This window comes from Micropterus salmoides, unplaced genomic scaffold, assembly GCF_014851395.1.
Source record: "Micropterus salmoides isolate LMB-PRFRI ecotype aquatic unplaced genomic scaffold, ASM1485139v1 Ms_hic_scaffold_16, whole genome shotgun sequence".
In the NCBI taxonomy this organism is placed as follows: domain Eukaryota; kingdom Metazoa; phylum Chordata; class Actinopteri; order Centrarchiformes; family Centrarchidae; genus Micropterus; species Micropterus salmoides.
Window position 1 is genome coordinate 2,799,770 of NW_024040707.1, and position 22,594 is coordinate 2,822,363.

Sequence of the window (22,594 nt, forward strand, 5' to 3'; positions counted from 1 at the left end):
CAGTGAATAAGGTTTCTAAGATATAAAAATAAATAATAAATTTATAAGTAAGATAAGATATACATCTTATTGATCGTCTCTGTAGAAACGCAAAACACAGATTAACAAACCACCTTGAACGTCTCCTCTCGCGCATGCGCTCTGCAGCCATTCCAGTATGAAGAGTGCGGCGCAGAAGTAGCGCGAGAGGTAAACAAGCTTTTGTGATACTTATTTACACATTTAACGCTCATAATGACATTTAAACAGCGGAGGCAGGTTTATAAAGGTTCCCGCTTGCGTGACAGCTCGTTTGTCGGCATGAAACTTCCCTCTGCTTGCAGCTGTCACTGTGACTTTCCAGCCTGAGCAGCGGCGGGCTAACAGTTAGCCGCGTTAGCTCATGAAGTCACAGTCAATGGAGAGAAGAACTGTTTAACTGGACGAGCCTAAAGAACGACTCCTAACGTTTGGCCGTCACTCTTTAACTGCCGACGGAGTTTACGAACGTATAATATTAAAAGCAGTTTGCGTTTCGTCCTGTGTCATCGCGTTTTGGTGCTCTTTGAGGCTAACTGATCGCGTTAGCATTTTAGCCACTGTCAAATGTTTGAGAGGCGGGACTGCTGTTTTTGACTGACAGCTCGGGCGGCCAATGGCAATTCAGAATAAGCGTAATCGGAGTCTTGTAAGCCAATCCGCTTGTCCCACAGCTAACGGACCAGAAACAGAAATGTCAGTTTCTTTCATTGATTCACTCTCACGGTGTTGTGAGTTTTTTGGGGGGATTAATGTAAAAATCCCTCATAATTCAGACTACAGTTTGAGGAAAGTTTGAAAAAAGGAGAAATTAACGACGTCCTGTTCGAGTGTTGTAACCACGTAACGTAACAGCAGACGTTAAGTTACTAAAACAGCTCTAATATCGTCTTAATCCTGTTTTAAAATTAAAACATCTCCACTTTAAGCGCTTATTATTATTTATTTCCATTATGTGTTTGGAAACTTTTCAACAGGGGGACGAAGATGGATGCAGATGCGCGCACTCCCGACCTCATAATGTAACAGCTGTTACCGGTCACGCGCTTTTTAGGAAATAATCAATATAAATCTGATGAAATCAGCTATTGTTTACTGACGTGTTTTTATTTGACACTTGCATTGGCAATGTAAACGTTTGTTTCCCACGCCAATAAAACTCCAGTTGAATTTAATTATAACAGTAATCTATTTTAAAGCTGACTCTATGGAAGTCAATGGCTGCCACTATTTAAAAATAAATAGTTAATCAATTCTTATTTTTATTTAATTATAACTTTAATATTTAATAGGTTAATTTTCCATTTGCGTACACATGAAGTCTAAAAATGCATGATAAGTGCCAGAATGGAAAAAAAAAAATTAAAACCCCAGTGTGTAATCTGATTATAACTGCAATACAATCTAGTATCTCAGCCAGTAACATGCTGTTTTATTAATAAATGGAATAGAAACATGCATCGGGTTGTGATTTCAGAGTGTGGTGGGTGTTTAAGGAAGAGAGGTGTACAGTTTGTCCCAAGTTGTGAGATATCAGCCAGATTAACTGGCCATCTGATTAATTGCAAGAACAGCAGTCCGCCAGCGTTTTTAGGAATTTGTAAGAATGCCAATGTACAGTAAAGCTAATTTTCACTTAATTTTGATTTTTTTAATGAACTATTTAAAGGTTTTATCTATAAAATGATGAAAACTACCCATCACTGTTTCCCAGAGTCTAAGGTTTAGTCCGAACAACAGTCCAAATATTCAGTATAAAGCAGAAGAAAGAGCTTGATAAATGCCTTGAAAGATAATAGATTTGCCAAAACAGTTTTTTGTGGACTGACTGAATGTAGAACAACACAACATCAGGTGTAAAAGGTGAAATCGAGCATTACCATAATACTGATGAAATAAACAGAAAATGTGCAGCATGAACTTGAACATTGAAAATTAATTTAGCTGATTTCTAATGAAATTAAATGTAACTGGGCCCTTTTTATAATCAATTTCATAATGGTTCACTCCTGCTATTATAAAAACCTTTATTTTTATTAGAAATGTGCTTAAATAAAGGCATAATTCAAATGCATTTTACTGCTTAATTTCCAGGCGGGCTCTCTGGAAGTCTAGCGAAAGTGCCCCTTTTGGCCCCTTCTGGACCTCGATTATGGATTTGGGCAGACGTTGACACGGGCAGAATTGATCAGCATGTTCACGAGAATTTGTCAGCGTGACGGCGAGCCTGCAAGTTACAGGGAGTTTCAGACGTTTGGGTTCAGCCACAGTTTGCATCATCGGGAGCTCTGTAGTCGTTGGAGAAATACAACAATGAGCTGATGCGTCGTTAGCGGCTGTAGTCAGGCTGTGCAGGATTGATTAGAACAAACAAAGAGGTGAAATGTCTCACAGATACACAGCAGAGAGGACAGCATTCTTGCATTGCAGCACTTTTAGTCTTACATTGTTCTGTGTTTTGCTGACGTTGTTGGACAGATTCCTGTTGATGGCTTAAACAAACAAGTATTAGCACTGTAGCGTAAACTTTACAGTGTGTTAAATGTTTGTGAGAAAGTTACCTGGAGGTTTTACTGACAAATTAAAAATATGCAAATAATTCATTACTTACGGTAAATTTATATAAATATTATTTTGTCTCTGTTTCTGCCAGATGAAGACACCTCCTGACCGGTCAGGAATCACCTTTGAGGTCGGAGCTCAGCTAGAAGCCCGAGACCGCCACAAGAACTGGTCTGGACCACACACACACACATAAAATAACAAAAAATAAGATGGATTATTCAGACATTCGCACTTCCAAAAGTATGGCGCTATTTAAAATTATGTTTCTGGCTTAAAGGGTAACTTATGACATTATGGAGAGAGAGTAAGATCCTTTTTGCTATATTGCTCTCATCAAAGCCACCAGACTCCATTGACAAAAACATTAATTTAACCTTTCAGAACACAGGAGTTGCTGGTCTACCGCTGCCTTGGACAGGACAATTTGTTTGTTTGTGTTGTTGTGTGACTTAGCTGTTTTTAAAGGGTTATAAAAAACAAAACAAAGTGACACATTAACACAAACAAACTTATCGATGGAGGCAGCAGTAGGTCTGAGAGGTAAAATTATAGTTTTTATCAAGGTTGCTTTAACGAGAGCGATATAGGGAGTGAAAATAGATCTGACTCTTTAAAAAATGTCTCTCTCTGTAGGGATCCTTTCAATAATGTTGTCAGACACCTGTAATAATCTGAGCCTGTCGCACTCACTCAATTTCAAAATATGTTGTTGTCCCAGTTAGTCGCATGGACACAAAAACATGGGAAAGTAGGTTGAAAGATACAGAAGTTACCCTTTAAATGACATTTAATTGAATTTATGGAATTTAGTGTTTTAAATTTAATCTTTTAGATTTTCACGATCAGTTTTGAAAACTTTTAAAATCTCATCCTGCATCGTGTTGTTATCCTGTCAGGTACCAAGCCACGATCGAGAAAATCGACTACGACACAGAGCAGGTCCTGGTCCACTACCGCCAGTGGAGCCGTCGGCATGATGAGTGGTTTCACTGGACCTCGCCGTACCTGCGGCCGCTGGAGCGAGTCAGCCTGAGGAGGCAGGGCCTGAACCCGCCGTGCTCCCAGCCGGTACTTTAAACACTTTTAGTCCCGATAATTACACTTAAAGTTTAAATAATAGATGTGTGAGAATGTGTATGTTGTCGCAGTGTCAGTCGTCGTTTCTCTTCTTCTCTGTTTGCTTTGTTGGACTTTACACTTTTCTTTCCTTCTCTTTGTCTCAGATGTTTGTTTCAGGTACGAAGGTTCTGGCCTGTTGGACAGATTGTCGTTTCTACCCGGCCAAAATCCTCAGAGTCAACAGGGACGGTGAGGCTCGATTTCACCTTTCACACCTGACCTTCTGTCGCTGAATTATTTAGTCCATTTATTGATTAGTCCGTCCACAGAAAAAATTGTTTTGGCAATTATCTATTACCCAAAAACATTTTTAAGTAGAGTTTTGCCAAAACCAGATCTGACACGTGAACCCTGGGCTATTGTTTTGCTTCATTTCATCACTGACCAGCAGTTCGGCAGGCCGTTTTTCACAGCGGCCGTAGCACATATATTTGACGACATGTGCACCGATGATCTGAGTAAAGAAAAGAGAGAAACGGCGTGCATTCATTTGGTGCACTTTCAAAGCAAAATAAAGAGGCTAGCTCGAAGAAGAACTTTGCATTCTTGTTAACACCTTTGTGCCCTAGTAAACAATTTGATCATAAACACACTGTGTAGAATAATTTAAGTAATTTCCCTAACGTTTTATTTTACTTTAATGGATGCATGTAACTTGTTTTATACTTCCTGACAAAAGACCAACTCACCGGGAGTGTGAGAGCGACCAAGAGTAACTCAGCGTAGCTCTGGTAGACCGCGGTCAGCTGATGTTTTGTTCTGTGGTGCTGCTGCAGTGGTGTTAACAGAGGAGCTGCAGCACTCATGACCCGAGGGAAGGATCCGACTCTCTGTTTCTCTTTTTTAATAGGCATATATCGGCTGTCATAAACGCCGATGCAGAAATATCTGCAAGTAGCTTATATCGGCCGATAATATCTGTGAAACGATAAATCGGTCGGGCTCTAGTAATAACCTCAAAAGAAAAGTGGTTGGATCGAGTCGGATGCCAAAGTGTGTGAGCGCACAACTTTACAGCAGCGGCGCAAAACACAACATTAGATGTCTTTAATGTTAATTAATATACTTTCAGTTCACTTTAAAAACTGTGGCCACCGATGTTTCGTTTATTAATGGGAAACACTGGTGTAGAGAATAATGCAGCTGAATGACGTCTGACAAACTGGAACCCGCCCTCTTTACTTTTCATTCATTTATAAAGTTTCCATGTAAAGCAACACGTCACTGGCCGAGGTTAACGTGTATGTTAGATTGTACTCTGCAGGCATACATAACTTTTCCTTCGTCCTGCTCTCTAAAAAAGTCTGAATCGGCCATTACTACCAACTGCTAAACCTGGTGTGTTTGTGTGTTTGTGTCAGACTCCTACACGGTGCGTTTCTATGACGGCGTGGTTCGGACTGTGAAGCCGACAAAGGTCAAGCCTTTTAAAGAAGTAAGAAATACTACCCTCCCATTGGTCCTCATCTGATTGGCTTCAACACTCCGCTGATTGAGTCTGTGTTTTGTTTTTGTTTTGTCTGACACAGAAGTCCAGATCTGAGAAGAGCGCGGTGGGAAGCGAGGGATGGGAGGAAGGGGAGAGCGAGGAGGAGGAGGAGGAGGATGACGGTGAAGGGAGACGGGGTGAGGAGGAAGAAGAGAAGAAGGAGGGGGAGGGGGAGGAGGAGGAAATGGAGGAGAAGGTGACATTAGAGGAGAAAGAAGGAACTGAGGAGGAGAGGGGGAGAGGAAGAGGAAGGCGGAACCTTCATCCTCCAATCCACCAGCAAAGAAGAAAACAGATGACAGTAAGTTACATCATCAATACCTGTCACTTATGTAATCGTATAAACGTCCTTAAAGCTGACTTAGTATTGATTTTCGGACAGCTGTGATGCTGCTGTTGTCTGCGATCCTGCTGCTAATGAGTTGCTTCTCTCCCAGGTAGAAGCAGTGGAGATCAGAATGAGCCCATCACGGCTGACTCCACACAGCCAGCTCCTGCTAACCCCGCCCACATCGACAGAGGTGCGCATTTGATACCGCCGCATAGTTATTTTATTGGCAACTCTGATTATGCAGATCCTAGAGGCGGCACGACTGCACTGAGTCAATGTAAAGACGCATTTAGATACAAACAGATTGCGTGTGTGGTGAAGAAATGTGCGCTAATACAAACACTGAATGACTCTACTTCATTAACGTAAGGATAGAAGAAGAAAATTAGAGAGAGTGAAGGAAAATGAAACTAAAGTAGTGACTTTGCCTCCATTATTGTGAATGTTTTATTGCTGTATTTGTTGAACTTTGACCCGAGCTGTGACTGAAGGGAACTGGTTGTGCTGCGAATAAAAACTTAGTTTCATCTAAATGTCAATCGGGATCATGTTGAGACATTTGCTGGGTGAAATATAAGCAGTCGGATTCATCTACAGGTTTCTGTAGTGATCGAACTGTTGACAACGTTGAGATTGAAGGGTTAGGATCTTTACAAAATGCAAAGATACAAATGCAAAAATAGTCTATTGATACCAACATGGGATCTTATTTTTTGATCCAGTTTGTTTTCTGCCCTAAATTACATGTCATGTTTTTAAATTTAAAAGATAATTTTCCAAGACAAGCAGGGCTCAACGTTTAAACTTTTTTGCATACCGGGCCAGTGGGTTTGAGACTTACTGGCCCTCCCTCTAAAAGTTATTTATCAGTGTTACAACAAAACCAAAGAGTTATGTTATACTGTTAACATGTTTAATTGTTTATTAAATATATCCTGGATATAAAGAAACTAAAATGTAATCACAGTTAAAATTATAAAAAAATTATTAAAATATATATAAACATTTATAATTATAAAAAGGTGATAGTTAACAAAACAGTTTACTTTTAAAACAAAACATACTAACAGACTCAAACCTGACGTGCTCTCTCTCCTGCTGACAGCCATTTCATAAAAACAAATGTACACAGAGCCGCGGATACAAGTCGCCTCTATCCTGATTGACAGGTCGCCATGGTAGACGTCCTTAAAGCTGACTTAGTATTGATTTTTGGACAGCTGTGATGCTGCTGTTGTCTGCGATCCTGAAGACAAACTAACCGTCAAAATAACAAAAACTCACCGTCACAATAACAAAACAAAAACTCACTGTCATAATAACAAAACAAAAATTCACCGTCACAATGACAAAACAAAAACTCACTGTCACAATAACAAAACAAAAACTCACTGTCACAATAACAAAAACTCACCGTCACAATAACAAAACAAAAACTCACTGTCACAATAACAAAAACTCACTGTCACAATAACAAAAACTCACTGTCATAATAACAAAACAAAAATTCACCGTCACAATGACAAAACAAAAACTCACTGTCACAATAACAAAACAAAAACTCACCGTCACAATAACAAAAACTCACCGTCACAATAACAAAACAAAAACTCACTGTCACAATAACAAAAACTCACTGTCACAATAACAAAAACTCACTGTCACAATAACAAAACAAAAACTCACTGTCACAATAACAAAACAAAAACTCACTGTCACAATAACAAAACAAAAACTCACTGTCACAATAACAAAAACTCACCGTCACAATAACAAAACAAAAACTCACTGTCACAATAACAAAAACTCACTGTCACAATAACAAAAACTCACTGTCACAATAACAAAACAAAAACTCACTGTCACAATAACAAAACAAAAACTCACTGTCACAATAACAAAACAAAACTCACTGTCACAATAACAAAAACTCACCGTCACAATAACAAAACAAAAACTCACTGTCACAATAACAAAAACTCACTGTCACAATAACAAAAACTCACTGTCACAATAACAAAAACTCACTGTCACAATAACAAAAACTCACTGTCACAATAACAAAACAAAAACTCACTGTCACAATAACAAAAAAAAACTCACCGTCACAATAACAAAACAAAAACTCACTGTCACAATAACAAAAACTCACCGTCACAATAACAAAACAAAAACTCACTGTCACAATAACAAAAACTCACTGTCACAATAACAAAAACTCACTGTCACAATAACAAAAACTCACTGTCACAATAACAAAACAAAAACTCACTGTCACAATAACAAAAACTCACTGTCACAATAACATAACAAAAACTCACTGTCACAATAACAAAAACTCACTGTCACAATAACAAAACAAAAACTCACCGTCACAATAACAAAAACTCACCGTCACAATAACAAAACAAAAACTCACCGTCACAATAACAAAAACTCACCGTCACAATAACAAAAACTCACCGTCACAATAACAAAAACTCACTGTCACAATAACAAAACAAAAACTCACCGTCACAATAACAAAAACTCACCGTCACAATAACAAAACAAAAACTCACCGTCACAATAACAAAAACTCACCGTCACAATAACAAAACAAAAACTCACCGTCACAATAACAAAAACTCACCGTCACAATAACAAAACAAAAACTCACCGTCACAATAACAAAACAAAAACTCACCGTCACAATAACAAAACAAAAACTCACTGTCACAATAACAAAACAAAAAACTCACTGTCACAATAACAAAACAAAACTCACCGTCACAATAACAAAAACTCACTGTCACAATAACATAACAAAAACTCACTGTCACAATAACAAAAACTCACTGTCACAATAACAAAACAAAAACTCACCGTCACAATAACAAAAACTCACCGTCACAATAACAACAAAAACTCACCGTCACAATAACAAAAACTCACCGTCACAATAACAAAACTCACCGTCACAATAACAAAAACTCACTGTCACAATAACAAAACAAAAACTCAATGTCACAATAACAAAACAAAAACTCACCGTCACAATAACAAAAACTCACCGTCACAATAACAAAACAAAAACTCACCGTCACAATAACAAAAACTCACTGTCACAATAACAAAACAAAAACTCACCGTCACAATAACAAAAACTCACCGTCACAATAACAAAAACTCACCGTCACAATAACAAAAACTAACCAAAACTAACCGTCACAATAACAAAAACTAACCAAAACTAACCGTCACAATAACAAAAACTCACCGTCACAATAACAAAAACTCACCGTCACAATAACAAAAACTCACCGTCACAATAACAAAAACTCACCGTCACAATAACAAAAACTAACCGTCACAATAACAAAAACTCACCGTCACAATAACAAAACAAAAACTCACCGTCACAATAACAAAACAAAAACTCACCGTCACAATAACAAAACAAAACTCACTGTCACAATAACAAAACAAAAACTCAATGTCACAATAACAAAACAAAAACTCACCGTCACAATAACAAAAACTCACCGTCACAATAACAAAACAAAAACTCACCGTCACAATAACAAAAACTCACTGTCACAATAACAAAACAAAAACTCACCGTCACAATAACAAAAACTCACCGTCACAATAACAAAAACTCACCGTCACAATAACAAAAACTAACCAAAACTAACCGTCACAATAACAAAAACTCACCGTCACAATAACAAAAACTCACCGTCACAATAACAAAAACTCACCGTCACAATAACAAAAACTCACCGTCACAATAACAAAAACTAACCGTCACAATAACAAAAACTCACCGTCACAATAACAAAACAAAAACTCACCGTCACAATAACAAAACAAAAACTCACCGTCACAATAACAAAACAAAAACTCACTGTCACAATAACAAAACAAAAACTCACTGTCACAATAACAAAACAAAAACTCACCGTCACAATAACAAAAACTCACCGTCACAATAACAAAAACTCACCGTCACAATAACAAAAACTCACTGTCACAATAACAAAACAAAAACTCAATGTCACAATAACAAAACAAAAACTCACCGTCACAATAACAAAAACTCACCGTCACAATAACAAAACAAAAACTCACCGTCACAATAACAAAAACTCACTGTCACAATAACAAAACAAAAACTCACCGTCACAATAACAAAAACTCACCGTCACAATAACAAAAACTCACCGTCACAATAACAAAAACTCACCGTCACAATAACAAAAACTAACCAAAACTAACCGTCACAATAACAAAACAAAAACTCACCGTCACAATAACAAAACAAAAACTCACCGTCACAATAACAAAACAAAAACTCACTGTCACAATAACAAAACAAAAACTCACTGTCACAATAACAAAACAAAAACTCACCGTCACAATAACAAAAACTCACTGTCACAATAACATAACAAAAACTCACTGTCACAATAACAAAAACTCACCGTCACAATAACAAAAACTCACCGTCACAATAACAAAAACTCACTGTCACAATAACAAAACAAAAACTCAATGTCACAATAACAAAACAAAAACTCACCGTCACAATAACAAAAACTCACCGTCACAATAACAAAACAAAAACTCACCGTCACAATAACAAAAACTCACTGTCACAATAACAAAACAAAAACTCACCGTCACAATAACAAAAACTCACCGTCACAATAACAAAAACTCACCGTCACAATAACAAAAACTAACCAAAACTAACCGTCACAATAACAAAAACTCACCGTCACAATAACAAAACAAAAACTCACCGTCACAATAACAAAAACTCACCGTCACAATAACAAAAACTCACCGTCACAATAACAAAAACTCACCGTCACAATAACAAAAACTAACCGTCACAATAACAAAAACTCACCGTCACAATAACAAAACAAAAACTCACCGTCACAATAACAAAACAAAAACTCACCGTCACAATAACAAAACAAAAACTCAATGTCACAATAACAAAACAAAAACTCACCGTCACAATAACAAAAACTCACCGTCACAATAACAAAACAAAAACTCACCGTCACAATAACAAAAACTCTCTGTCACAATAACAAAACAAAAACTCACCGTCACAATAACAAAAACTCACCGTCACAATAACAAAAACTCACCGTCACAATAACAAAAACTAACCAAAACTAACCGTCACAATAACAAAAACTCACCGTCACAATAACAAAACTCACCGTCACAATAACAAAAACTCACCGTCACAATAACAAAAACTCACCGTCACAATAACAAAAACTCACCGTCACAATAACAAAACAAAACTCACCGTCACAATAACAAAACAAAAACTCACCGTCACAATAACAAAACAAAAACTCACTGTCACAATAACAAAACAAAAACTCACTGTCACAATAACAAAACAAAAACTCACCGTCACAATAACAAAAACTCACTGTCACAATAACAAAAACTCACTGTCACAATAACAAAACAAAAACTCACCGTCACAATAACAAAAACTCACTGTCACAATAACAAAACAAAAACTCACCGTCACAATAACAAAAACTCACCGTCACAATAACAAAACAAAAACTCACCGTCACAATAACAAAAACTCACCGTCACAATAACAAAAACTCACCGTCACAATAACAAAAACTCACCGTCACAATAACAAAACAAAAACTCACCGTCACAATAACAAAACAAAAACTCACCGTCACAATAACAAAAACTCACTGTCACAATAACATAACAAAAACTCACTGTCACAATAACAAAAACTCACCGTCACAATAACAAAAACTCACCGTCACAATAACAAAACAAAAACTCACCGTCACAATAACAAAAACTCACCGTCACAATAACAAAACAAAAACTCACCGTCACAATAACAAAACAAAAGCTCACCGTCACAATAACAAAACAAAAACTCACCGTCACAATAACAAAACAAAAGCTCACCGTCACAATAACAAAAACTCACTGTCACAATAACAAAACAAAAACTCACCGTCACAATAACAAAAACTCACCGTCACAATAACAAAAACTCACCGTCACAATAACAAAACAAAAACTCACTGTCACAATAACAAAACAAAAACTCACCGTCACAATAACAAAAACTCACCGTCACAATAACAAAAACTAACCAAAACTAACCGTCACAATAACAAAAACTCACCGTCACAATAACAAAACAAAAACTCACCGTCACAATAACAAAAACTCACCGTCACAATAACAAAAACTCACCGTCACAATAACAAAAACTAACCAAAACTAACCGTCACAATAACAAAAACTCACCGTCACAATAACAAAACAAAAACTCACCGTCACAATAACAAAAACTCACCGTCACAATAACAAAAACTCACCGTCACAATAACAAAAACTCACTGTCACAATAACAAAAACTCACTGTCACAATAACAAAACAAAAACTCACCGTCACAATAACAAAAACTCACCGTCACAATAACAAAACAAAAACTCACCGTCACAATAACAAAACAAAAACTCACCGTCACAATAACAAAAACTCACCGTCACAATAACAAAACAAAAACTCACTGTCACAATAACAAAAACTCACTGTCACAATAACAAAAACTCACTGTCACAATAACAAAAACTCACTGTCACAATAACAAAAACTCAAACTCACTGTCACAATAACAAAAACTCACTGTCACAATAACAAAAACTCACTGTCACAATAACAAAAACTCACTGTCACAATAACAAAACAAAAACTCACTGTCACAATAACAAAAACTCACTGTCACAATAACAAAAACTCACTGTCACAATAACAAAACAAAAACTCACCGTCACAATAACAAAAACTCACCGTCACAATAAGAAAAACTAACCAAAACTCACCGTCACAATAACAAAACTCACCGTCACAATAACAAAACAAAACTCACCGTCACAATAACAAAACTCACCGTCACAATAACAAAAACTCACCGTCACAATAACAAAAACTCACCGTCACAATAACAAAAAACTCACCGTCACAATAACAAAACAAAAACTCACTGTCACAATAACAAAACAAAAACTCACCGTCACAATAACAAAAACTCACCGTCACAATAACAAAAACTAACCAAAACTAACCGTCACAATAACAAAAACTCACCGTCACAATAACAAAACAAAAACTCACCGTCACAATAACAAAAACTCACCGTCACAATAACAAAAACTCACCGTCACAATAACAAAAACTAACCAAAACTAACCGTCACAATAACAAAAACTCACCGTCACAATAACAAAACAAAAACTCACTGTCACAATAACAAAAACTCACCGTCACAATAACAAAAACTCACCGTCACAATAACAAAAACTCACTGTCACAATAACAAAAACTCACTGTCACAATAACAAAACAAAAACTCACCGTCACAATAACAAAAACTCACCGTCACAATAACAAAACAAAAACTCACCGTCACAATAACAAAACAAAAACTCACCGTCACAATAACAAAAACTCACCGTCACAATAACAAAACAAAAACTCACTGTCACAATAACAAAAACTCACTGTCACAATAACAAAAACTCACTGTCACAATAACAAAAACTCACTGTCACAATAACAAAAACTCAAACTCACTGTCACAATAACAAAAACTCACTGTCACAATAACAAAAACTCACTGTCACAATAACAAAAACTCACTGTCACAATAACAAAAACTCACTGTCACAATAACAAAACAAAAACTCACTGTCACAATAACAAAAACTCACTGTCACAATAACAAAAACTCACTGTCACAATAACAAAACAAAAACTCACCGTCACAATAACAAAAACTCACCGTCACAATAAGAAAAACTAACCAAAACTCACCGTCACAATAACAAAAACTCACCGTCACAATAACAAAACAAAAACTCACCGTCACAATAACAAAAACTCACCGTCACAATAACAAAAACTCACCGTCACAATAACAAAAACTCACCGTCACAATAACAAAAACTCACCGTCACAATAACAAAAACTCACCGTCACAATAACAAAAACTAACCAAAACTAACCGTCACAATAACAAAAACTAACCAAAACTAACCGTCACAATAACAAAAACTCACCGTCACAATAACAAAAACTCACCGTCACAATAACAAAAACTCACCGTCACAATAACAAAAACTCACTGTTACAATAACAAAAACTCACTGTCACAATAACAAAACAAAAACTCACCGTCACAATAACAAAAACTCACCGTCACAATAACAAAAACTCACCGTCACAATAACAAAACAAAAACTCACCGTCACAATAACAAAAACTCACCGTCACAATAACAAAAACTCACCGTCACAATAACAAAACAAAAACTCACCGTCACAATAACAAAAACTCACCGTCACAATAACAAAACAAAAACTCACCGTCACAATAACAAAACAAAAACTCACCGTCACAATAACAAAAACTCACCGTCACAATAACAAAACAAAAACTCACCGTCACAATAACAAAAACTCACCGTCACAATAACAAAAACTCACCGTCACAATAACAAAAACTCACCGTCACAATAACAAAACAAAAACTCACCGTCACAATAACAAAACAAAAACTCACTGTCACAATAACAAAAACTCACCGTCACAATAACAAAAACTCACCGTCACAATAACAAAAACTCACTGTCACAATAACAAAAACTCACCGTCACAATAACAAAAACTCACCGTCACAATAACAAAAACTCACTGTCACAATAACAAAAACTCACTGTCACAATAACAAAACAAAAACTCACTGTCACAATAACAAAACAAAAACTCACCGTCACAATAACAAAAACTCACCGTCACAATAACAAAAACTCACCGTCACAATAACAAAACAAAAACTCACCGTCACAATAACAAAACAAAAACTCACCGTCACAATAACAAAAACTCACCGTCACAATAACAAAAACTCACCGTCACAATAACAAAACAAAAACTCACCGTCACAATAACAAAAACTCACCGTCACAATAACAAAACAAAAACTCACCGTCACAATAACAAAACAAAAACTCACTGTCACAATAACAAAAACTCACCGTCACAATAACAAAAACTCACCGTCACAATAACAAAAACTCACTGTCACAATAACAAAACTCACCGTCACAATAACAAAAACTCACCGTCACAATAACAAAAACTCACTGTCACAATAACAAAAACTCACTGTCACAATAACAAAACAAAAACTCACTGTCACAATAACAAAACAAAAACTCACCGTCACAATAACAAAAACTCACCGTCACAATAACAAAAACTCACCGTCACAATAACAAAACAAAAACTCACCGTCACAATAACAAAAACTCACCGTCACAATAACAAAAACTAACCAAAACTAACCGTCACAATAACAAAAACTCACCGTCACAATAACAAAACAAAAACTCACCGTCACAATAACAAAAACTCACCGTCACAATAACAAAAACTCACCGTCACAATAACAAAAACTAACCAAAACTAACCGTCACAATAACAAAAACTCACCGTCACAATAACAAAACAAAAACTCACTGTCACAATAACAAAAACTCACCGTCACAATAACAAAAACTCACCGTCACAATAACAAAAACTCACTGTCACAATAACAAAAACTCACTGTCACAATAACAAAACAAAAACTCACCGTCACAATAACAAAAACTCACCGTCACAATAACAAAACAAAAACTCACCGTCACAATAACAAAACAAAAACTCACCGTCACAATAACAAAAACTCACCGTCACAATAACAAAACAAAAACTCACTGTCACAATAACAAAAACTCACTGTCACAATAACAAAAACTCACTGTCACAATAACAAAAACTCACTGTCACAATAACAAAAACTCAAACTCACTGTCACAATAACAAAAACTCACTGTCACAATAACAAAAACTCACTGTCACAATAACAAAAACTCACTGTCACAATAACAAAAACTCACTGTCACAATAACAAAACAAAAACTCACTGTCACAATAACAAAAACTCACTGTCACAATAACAAAACTCACTGTCACAATAACAAAACAAAAACTCACCGTCACAATAACAAAAACTCACCGTCACAATAAGAAAAACTAACCAAAACTCACCGTCACAATAACAAAAACTCACCGTCACAATAACAAAACAAAAACTCACCGTCACAATAACAAAAACTCACCGTCACAATAACAAAAACTCACCGTCACAATAACAAAAACTCACCGTCACAATAACAAAAACTCACCGTCACAATAACAAAAACTCACCGTCACAATAACAAAAACTAACCAAAACTAACCGTCACAATAACAAAAACTAACCAAAACTAACCGTCACAATAACAAAAACTCACCGTCACAATAACAAAACAAAAACTCACCGTCACAATAACAAAAACTCACCGTCACAATAACAAAAACTCACCGTCACAATAACAAAAACTCACTGTTACAATAACAAAAACTCACTGTCACAATAACAAAACAAAAACTCACCGTCACAATAACAAAAACTCACCGTCACAATAACAAAAACTCACCGTCACAATAACAAAACAAAAACTCACCGTCACAATAACAAAAACTCACCGTCACAATAACAAAAACTCACCGTCACAATAACAAAACAAAAACTCACCGTCACAATAACAAAAACTCACCGTCACAATAACAAAACAAAAACTCACCATCACAATAACAAAACAAAAACTCACCGTCACAATAACAAAAACTCACCGTCACAATAACAAAAACTCACCGTCACAATAACAAAAACTCACCGTCACAATAACAAAAACTCACCGTCACAATAACAAAACAAAAACTCACCGTCACAATAACAAAACAAAAACTCACTGTCACAATAACAAAAACTCACCGTCACAATAACAAAAACTCACCGTCACAATAACAAAAACTCACTGTCACAATAACAAAAACTCACCGTCACAATAACAAAAACTCACCGTCACAATAACAAAAACTCACTGTCACAATAACAAAAACTCACTGTCACAATAACAAAACAAAAACTCACTGTCACAATAACAAAACAAAAACTCACCGTCACAATAACAAAAACTCACCGTCACAATAACAAAAACTCACCGTCACAATAACAAAACAAAAACTCACCGTCACAATAACAAAACAAAAACTCACCGTCACAATAACAAAAACTCACCGTCACAATAACAAAACAAAAACTCACCGTCACAATAACAAAAACTCACCGTCACAATAACAAAACAAAAACTCACTGTCACAACAACAAAAACTCACTGTCACAATAACAAAAACTCACTGTCACAATAACAAAAACTCACCGTCACAATAACAAAACAAAAACTCACCGTCACAATAACCAAAACTCACCGTCACAATAACAAAAACTCACCGTCACAATAACAAAACAAAAACTCACCGTCACAATAACAAAAACTCACTGTCACAATAACAAAAACTCACCGTCACAATAACAAAAACTCACTGTCACAATAACAAAACAAAAACTCACCGTCACAATAACAAAAACTCACCGTCACAATAACAAAACAAAAACTCACCGTCACAATAACAAAAACTCACCGTCACAATAACAAAAACTCACCGTCACAATAACAAAAACTCACCGTCACAATAACAAAACAAAAACTCACCGTCACAATAACAAAACAAAAACTCACCGTCACAATAACAAAACAAAAACTCACTGTCACAATAACAAAAACTCACCGTCACAATAACAAAAACTCACCGTCACAATAACAAAAACTCACTGTCACAATAACAAAAACTCACTGTCACAATAACAAAACAAAAACTCACTGTCACAATAACAAAAACTCACCGTCACAATAACAAAAACTCACCGTCACAATAACAAAACAAAACTCACCGTCACAATAACAAAACAAAAACTCACCGTCACAATAACAAAAACTCACCGTCACAATAACAAAACAAAAACTCACTGTCACAATAACAAAAACTCACTGTCACAATAACAAAAACTCACTGTCACAATAACAAAAACTCACTGTCACAATAACAAAACAAAAACTCACCGTCACAATAACCAAAACTCACCGTCACAATAACAAAAACTCACCGTCACAATAACAAAACAAAAACTCACCGTCACAATAACCAAAACTCACCGTCACAATAACAAAAACTCACCGTCACAATAACAAAACAAAAACTCACCGTCACAATAACAAAAACTCACCGTCACAATAACAAAAACTCACCGTCACAATAACAAAAACTCACCGTCACAATAACAAAAACAAACCAAAACTAACCGTCACAATAACAAAAACTCACCGTCACAATAACAAAAACTCACCGTCACAATAACAAAACAAAAACTCACCGTCACAATAACAAAAACTCACCGTCACAATAACAAAAACTCACCGTCACAAAAACTCACCGTCACAATAACAAAAACTCACCGTCACAATAACAAAACAAAAACTCACCGTCACAATAACAAAAACTCACCGTCACAATAACAAAAACTCACCGTCACAATAACAAAAACTCACTGTCACAATAACAAAAACTCACTGTCACAATAACAAAAACTCACTGTCACAATAACAAAAACTCACCGTCACAATAACAAAAACTAACCAAAACTCACCGTCACAATAACAAAAACTCACCGTCACAATAACAAAACAAAAACTCACCGTCACAATAACAAAACAAAAACTAACCTCACTCACTAAGGATGTTGAGTTTCTAATAACCTTTTTTTTAATTACTAATGTTTTTGCAGTGGCCCAATCGGGCCAGTGAGGGGCTAGTTTGACTTTCCAGACGTTACTTTTTACTGGCCCCGGGCCATCGGGCCACCGTTGTTGTCGAGCCTTGACAAGAAAGTCACAGTTTGTCATAAAATATTTGAAGTATAAGAAAATACATAATTACAAAGACCACAAACCCAAAAGAATAATCTTCATCCAACTGAGACAGATTCACAGACGAAATAAGGACATTTGTGGTTGGACTGCGAGTGTATTTTTGAGTGTAGTTTCTGAGAGAGGAAAAACAGAAACTAGTCCTAGATTTGGGCCAATACAGTATTAAAAAGCTGATGTGTGCTTTTTAAGTTGCTAATGTGCTCCTGTCCTGACGACATGCTTTCTGTGTTGTTTCACCTCAATCTTTGTCCTTCTCTCAGACGTCCTGTTGGAGCGTCAGGCCCACCTGCCCACCACACACAAGTTCAGCAGAGAACCATGTAAGAGCACTCGCACATCACACAAACTATATAAAACACAAATACACACTACTACACTTTTAACTGAGGCTCAAGTACTGTAGGACAATAAGGGACAGATGCGTGGTCGGCGTAGCAGCTCCTGGCGGATAAGAGACACTTTGATGGACTGAAAAAAGCTCACTGCAGTTCAGTCAGGAGCTGAAATATGCAGGAAGTTAGGAACCGAGGAGCAGGATCCAAACGCACGGGTCTTATAAAAATATAGTTCTTGGAAATTTGTTACCCAACCCTGTCCGTCCCTTGTAATTTATTCAGCTTTAAAAGACACACTCTCTGCATACTACAGCTGGGTGTCATTTGAAATATTTAAATTCTAGAGCTGATACAGGACCTGAGTTTTGCTGGTGGATCCAAAACAAGTATTTCTATGAAGCCCTACTTTGAGTATCATATAGAGCAGTTTTCTTACAACATTTAACTAAAGAAGCCAAAGTTCTTTTTTTTTATTTTGCAGATGCACGAGAATTTATATAGAATCTAAAATTGGCAAAATGTTGTAACCATCTGATCAGACATATGATGCCATTTTTGCATTTTGGTCTGCACCAAAAAGGGGTGAGGTTTAATATCCAGTCCTGTACCTCCCTCCCTGCTGTCCTCTCTCAGTGTACCGGGTGATAAAGAACCAGCCGCCTCCCATTCTCTCCATTGAGTTGGACCACAACCCCTTCAAGTGTCCTGCAGCGGGCTGCACCAAGTCGTTCAGGAAGGCGAGTCTTCTTCACTACCACATCAAGTACTACCACTCCGACCAGCAGCTGGACGAGCGAGGCGGCGAGCAGGAGGCCCCGAGGTTGGTCGACGGCTCAAATTCCTAGAACAGGAGCTTTACAGGAAGTTTGCAAAAGGGAAAGTGGTGTTTAACACTGACTGTGGTTGTCGTAGGAGGAAGCGGTCATCTTCTAAGGGGAGCGACTTCATGTCAGACAGGAAGAACGAGGACCAGAACAGCACCTGTCATCGTGACGACAGAGAGCGCAGCGCCGCAGGAACAGGTAGGACGGCTATGCTTGTGCGTTCACTAGGGATGTCACGAGAACAGATACTTCGGCGCCAAGTCGATGCCAACATTCTGAAAATATGTCGGTATTTCTACATTGCCGTATATGACAAAAAATCAATGTCCCGATATAGAATATTTTTTTGTAAATTCAACGAAAACTCGAACATACACAACTATTGGAATTTCCAACAGTAACGTTGGATATTTCTCTGCATCATAAAGGTGGGTTATGCGATTCTGGAGCACAGCAGCTCCAAACACTCACAGCTCTCCTGCTACAACAGCACGTCTTGGCGAACTAGAAAGTAAACTGTGTGTTACCTGACCGACACACACATCACGTTGTGTGGTTCGTTTTTCCTTGCCTCTGTCACCTAGTGCTGCTCTCGGTGGGAACTGTTGGGTTTCTGTTTCATGAAAAGCGCTCAGAGATGACTGTTGTTGTGATTTGACGCTATATAAATAAAATAGAACTGAATTGAAATTGAACTGTTTAGTATTATCCAGTTCTGAGTAAACATCACTCCACGTTTGCTTATTTTGAATGCAAATTTCTTCCCCGCAACACCGGTGGTAGGTACAAGATGTGCTCGGGTTGGCAGATCGCGATTGGCTGTATGTCGTAGTGTTTACGGATACTAGTTTTCGGTGAATTAGTGTTACGATGCTAATGTTAGCTACCGATCCACTTACGTTAGCTAACGCGTGTGTGTACGTTATTTCCATATTGCCAAAGTAAATGTGAAATAAAAGAAAAAAAATTTAATAAAGACCCCGAGCAGATCTGATACCTAACATTTATAACCGGGGCACTATGTAGTTTGTCCGAGTAGCTTAAGTTAGCTACCGTTAGCTTAAGTTGATCGGCAGCTAACATTAGCATCGTAACATTAATACACAGCTAATGTGAGGCTGTGTTAAGTCCCGTTTAATAAGTAGAGCTGTATTTCATTATATAAGTTCTCCCAGAGCCGTTAAATAAGATTATTTAACGGCTCTGGGGCCTCCATAGTCGATCCGAGGACACGTTTAAACTATATCTGTAAGCACTCCGACGTACAGCCAATCACAATCTGCCACGTCATCACGTTATGTTTATGAATATTTACAGTATTTACAGATTAATGCAGTTAATATTTACAGTAATGCAAAGAGTTAATTGTAGGATTGTCTAAAATGTGTGTGGATAATTTAGAGTGTATTTATATTACATTGGTAGTATGTGGGGAATAGACTGTTATCACCTTTTACCTTTAACCGCTGGGGAATAATCTCACGAGAGTTTGTGAAGTTACCTTCGTGGACAGTAAGGCAAGCAGAGAGTGGAGCCACCTTTCGCTCTCCCTCCCTTTTTTTGTCGTTAATTAATCATTTTTATTTTATGTTCAAATGTTTTTTATTAAAGGAGTTTATGTTGAAGTACATGAGCTTTATTGTTTTGTTTTTTGCCGTGGTGTCGAATCGGGTATCGATTTCACTGGTGTTGGTATCGACTACTAAATTTCCGGTGACATCCCCAGCATACACACAGACTCGATCGCTGTTTGTTTTAATCACAGCATTAATCTCTGTTTTAATGCAGGGTTTAAACTTTTAAAATGTGGTTAATCTTCAGATATTTTAAAAGAAGAATAAAGATTTAGTTGGAGTTCAGCCAGAAACCTCACTGTTTTTCTTACCTGTCCGTGAGCAGACGTGAAGAAGGAAGGAGGGGGGGAGAAAGCGGGAGGACAGGACAGAAAGGAGAGGAACAACTTCCTGAGAGTCAAACTAAAGAAGAAGAAAAAGAAGAAGAAGAAGAAGAAAAGTCAGTCAGGTGAGAGTCAGTGTGCAGTCCCGGCAGATAAGTGACCTCCACAAGGATTCAGACCCAGAAGTGGACAATTACACAAGTCCAAAGCCTCTTAAAATCCCCCAAACCTCATTATTAAAGACAGGAAATACAGAAATCAGATAAAGATCAGGCTGCATGCTGCGTCTGTTACCACACTCATCATAAATGTGTTTTCAGTCTGTAAAAAAATATCAGCAAAACAACTCTTGAGTTTTATTGGAAATGTTGGTTTGACTAAATGAGCAAATTGCCTTCACGGCCTCTATAACTAACCAGCCCCTCCAGGATTTCACGATGTCGTGTTCGTAGCTGTTAACACAAATTCAACAAATCCCTGTGAATTCAGCGCGACTTGCAACTCTGACCTACCAAAGCCGTTTCCTGCAAAACGTTGTCAAACTTCAGCAATCGCACTTTCTTGTTTACAAGACGCAGCAGACATGTGTGACACCAACTTCTCACATTTACCAGCAAAAATAACAGCGAAGTACTGTGAATACTGACAAATACTTTGCCGTCACAAAACATAAGCGTAGATTGGCAGAAACACATGGAGGACGTCAGACGAGACGAATCACTGAGACACAGGCTGCTGCATCCCGGTCAGCTTCAAGAAAGAATCAAGTTAAACTGGTTTAAAAATGCAGTTAAAGGGAACTAATGTAGTTTATCACAGAGTGACAGGTGGGGCTGGGCATTATGGCCAAAAATGTTATCACGATAAAAACATTTCATATCATTCGATATCGATAATTATCACGATAAATGTCAAATCATTATTTCTTTAAAGGCTGATTTTTGCTCTTGACTGAAGATTGAAGATGGTTAATTATGTGGTTAATCTTTCTTTATGGTCATAATGGGACAAACACTTGATGCCAAACAGTGAA

General features: G+C 37.1%; 1 protein-coding gene across 1 annotated transcript in view; it reads left to right on the plus strand.

Moving 5' to 3' along the window:
- Positions 1-119: 119 nt before the first annotated feature.
- The window catches only part of LOC119905707 (PHD finger protein 20-like), a 33,237-nt gene continuing 10,762 nt past the window's right edge, over positions 120-22,594 (plus strand). The window contains 12 exon segments of the mRNA XM_038722982.1: positions 120-189; positions 2,672-2,751; positions 3,480-3,651; positions 3,807-3,891; positions 5,064-5,137; positions 5,232-5,423; positions 5,426-5,492; positions 5,629-5,712; positions 18,766-18,825; positions 19,474-19,660; positions 19,753-19,862; positions 21,564-21,686. Coding sequence (XP_038578910.1) covers positions 2,672-2,751; positions 3,480-3,651; positions 3,807-3,891; positions 5,064-5,137; positions 5,232-5,423; positions 5,426-5,492; positions 5,629-5,712; positions 18,766-18,825; positions 19,474-19,660; positions 19,753-19,862; positions 21,564-21,686 — 1,234 coding nt within the window. The 5' untranslated portion in view covers positions 120-189.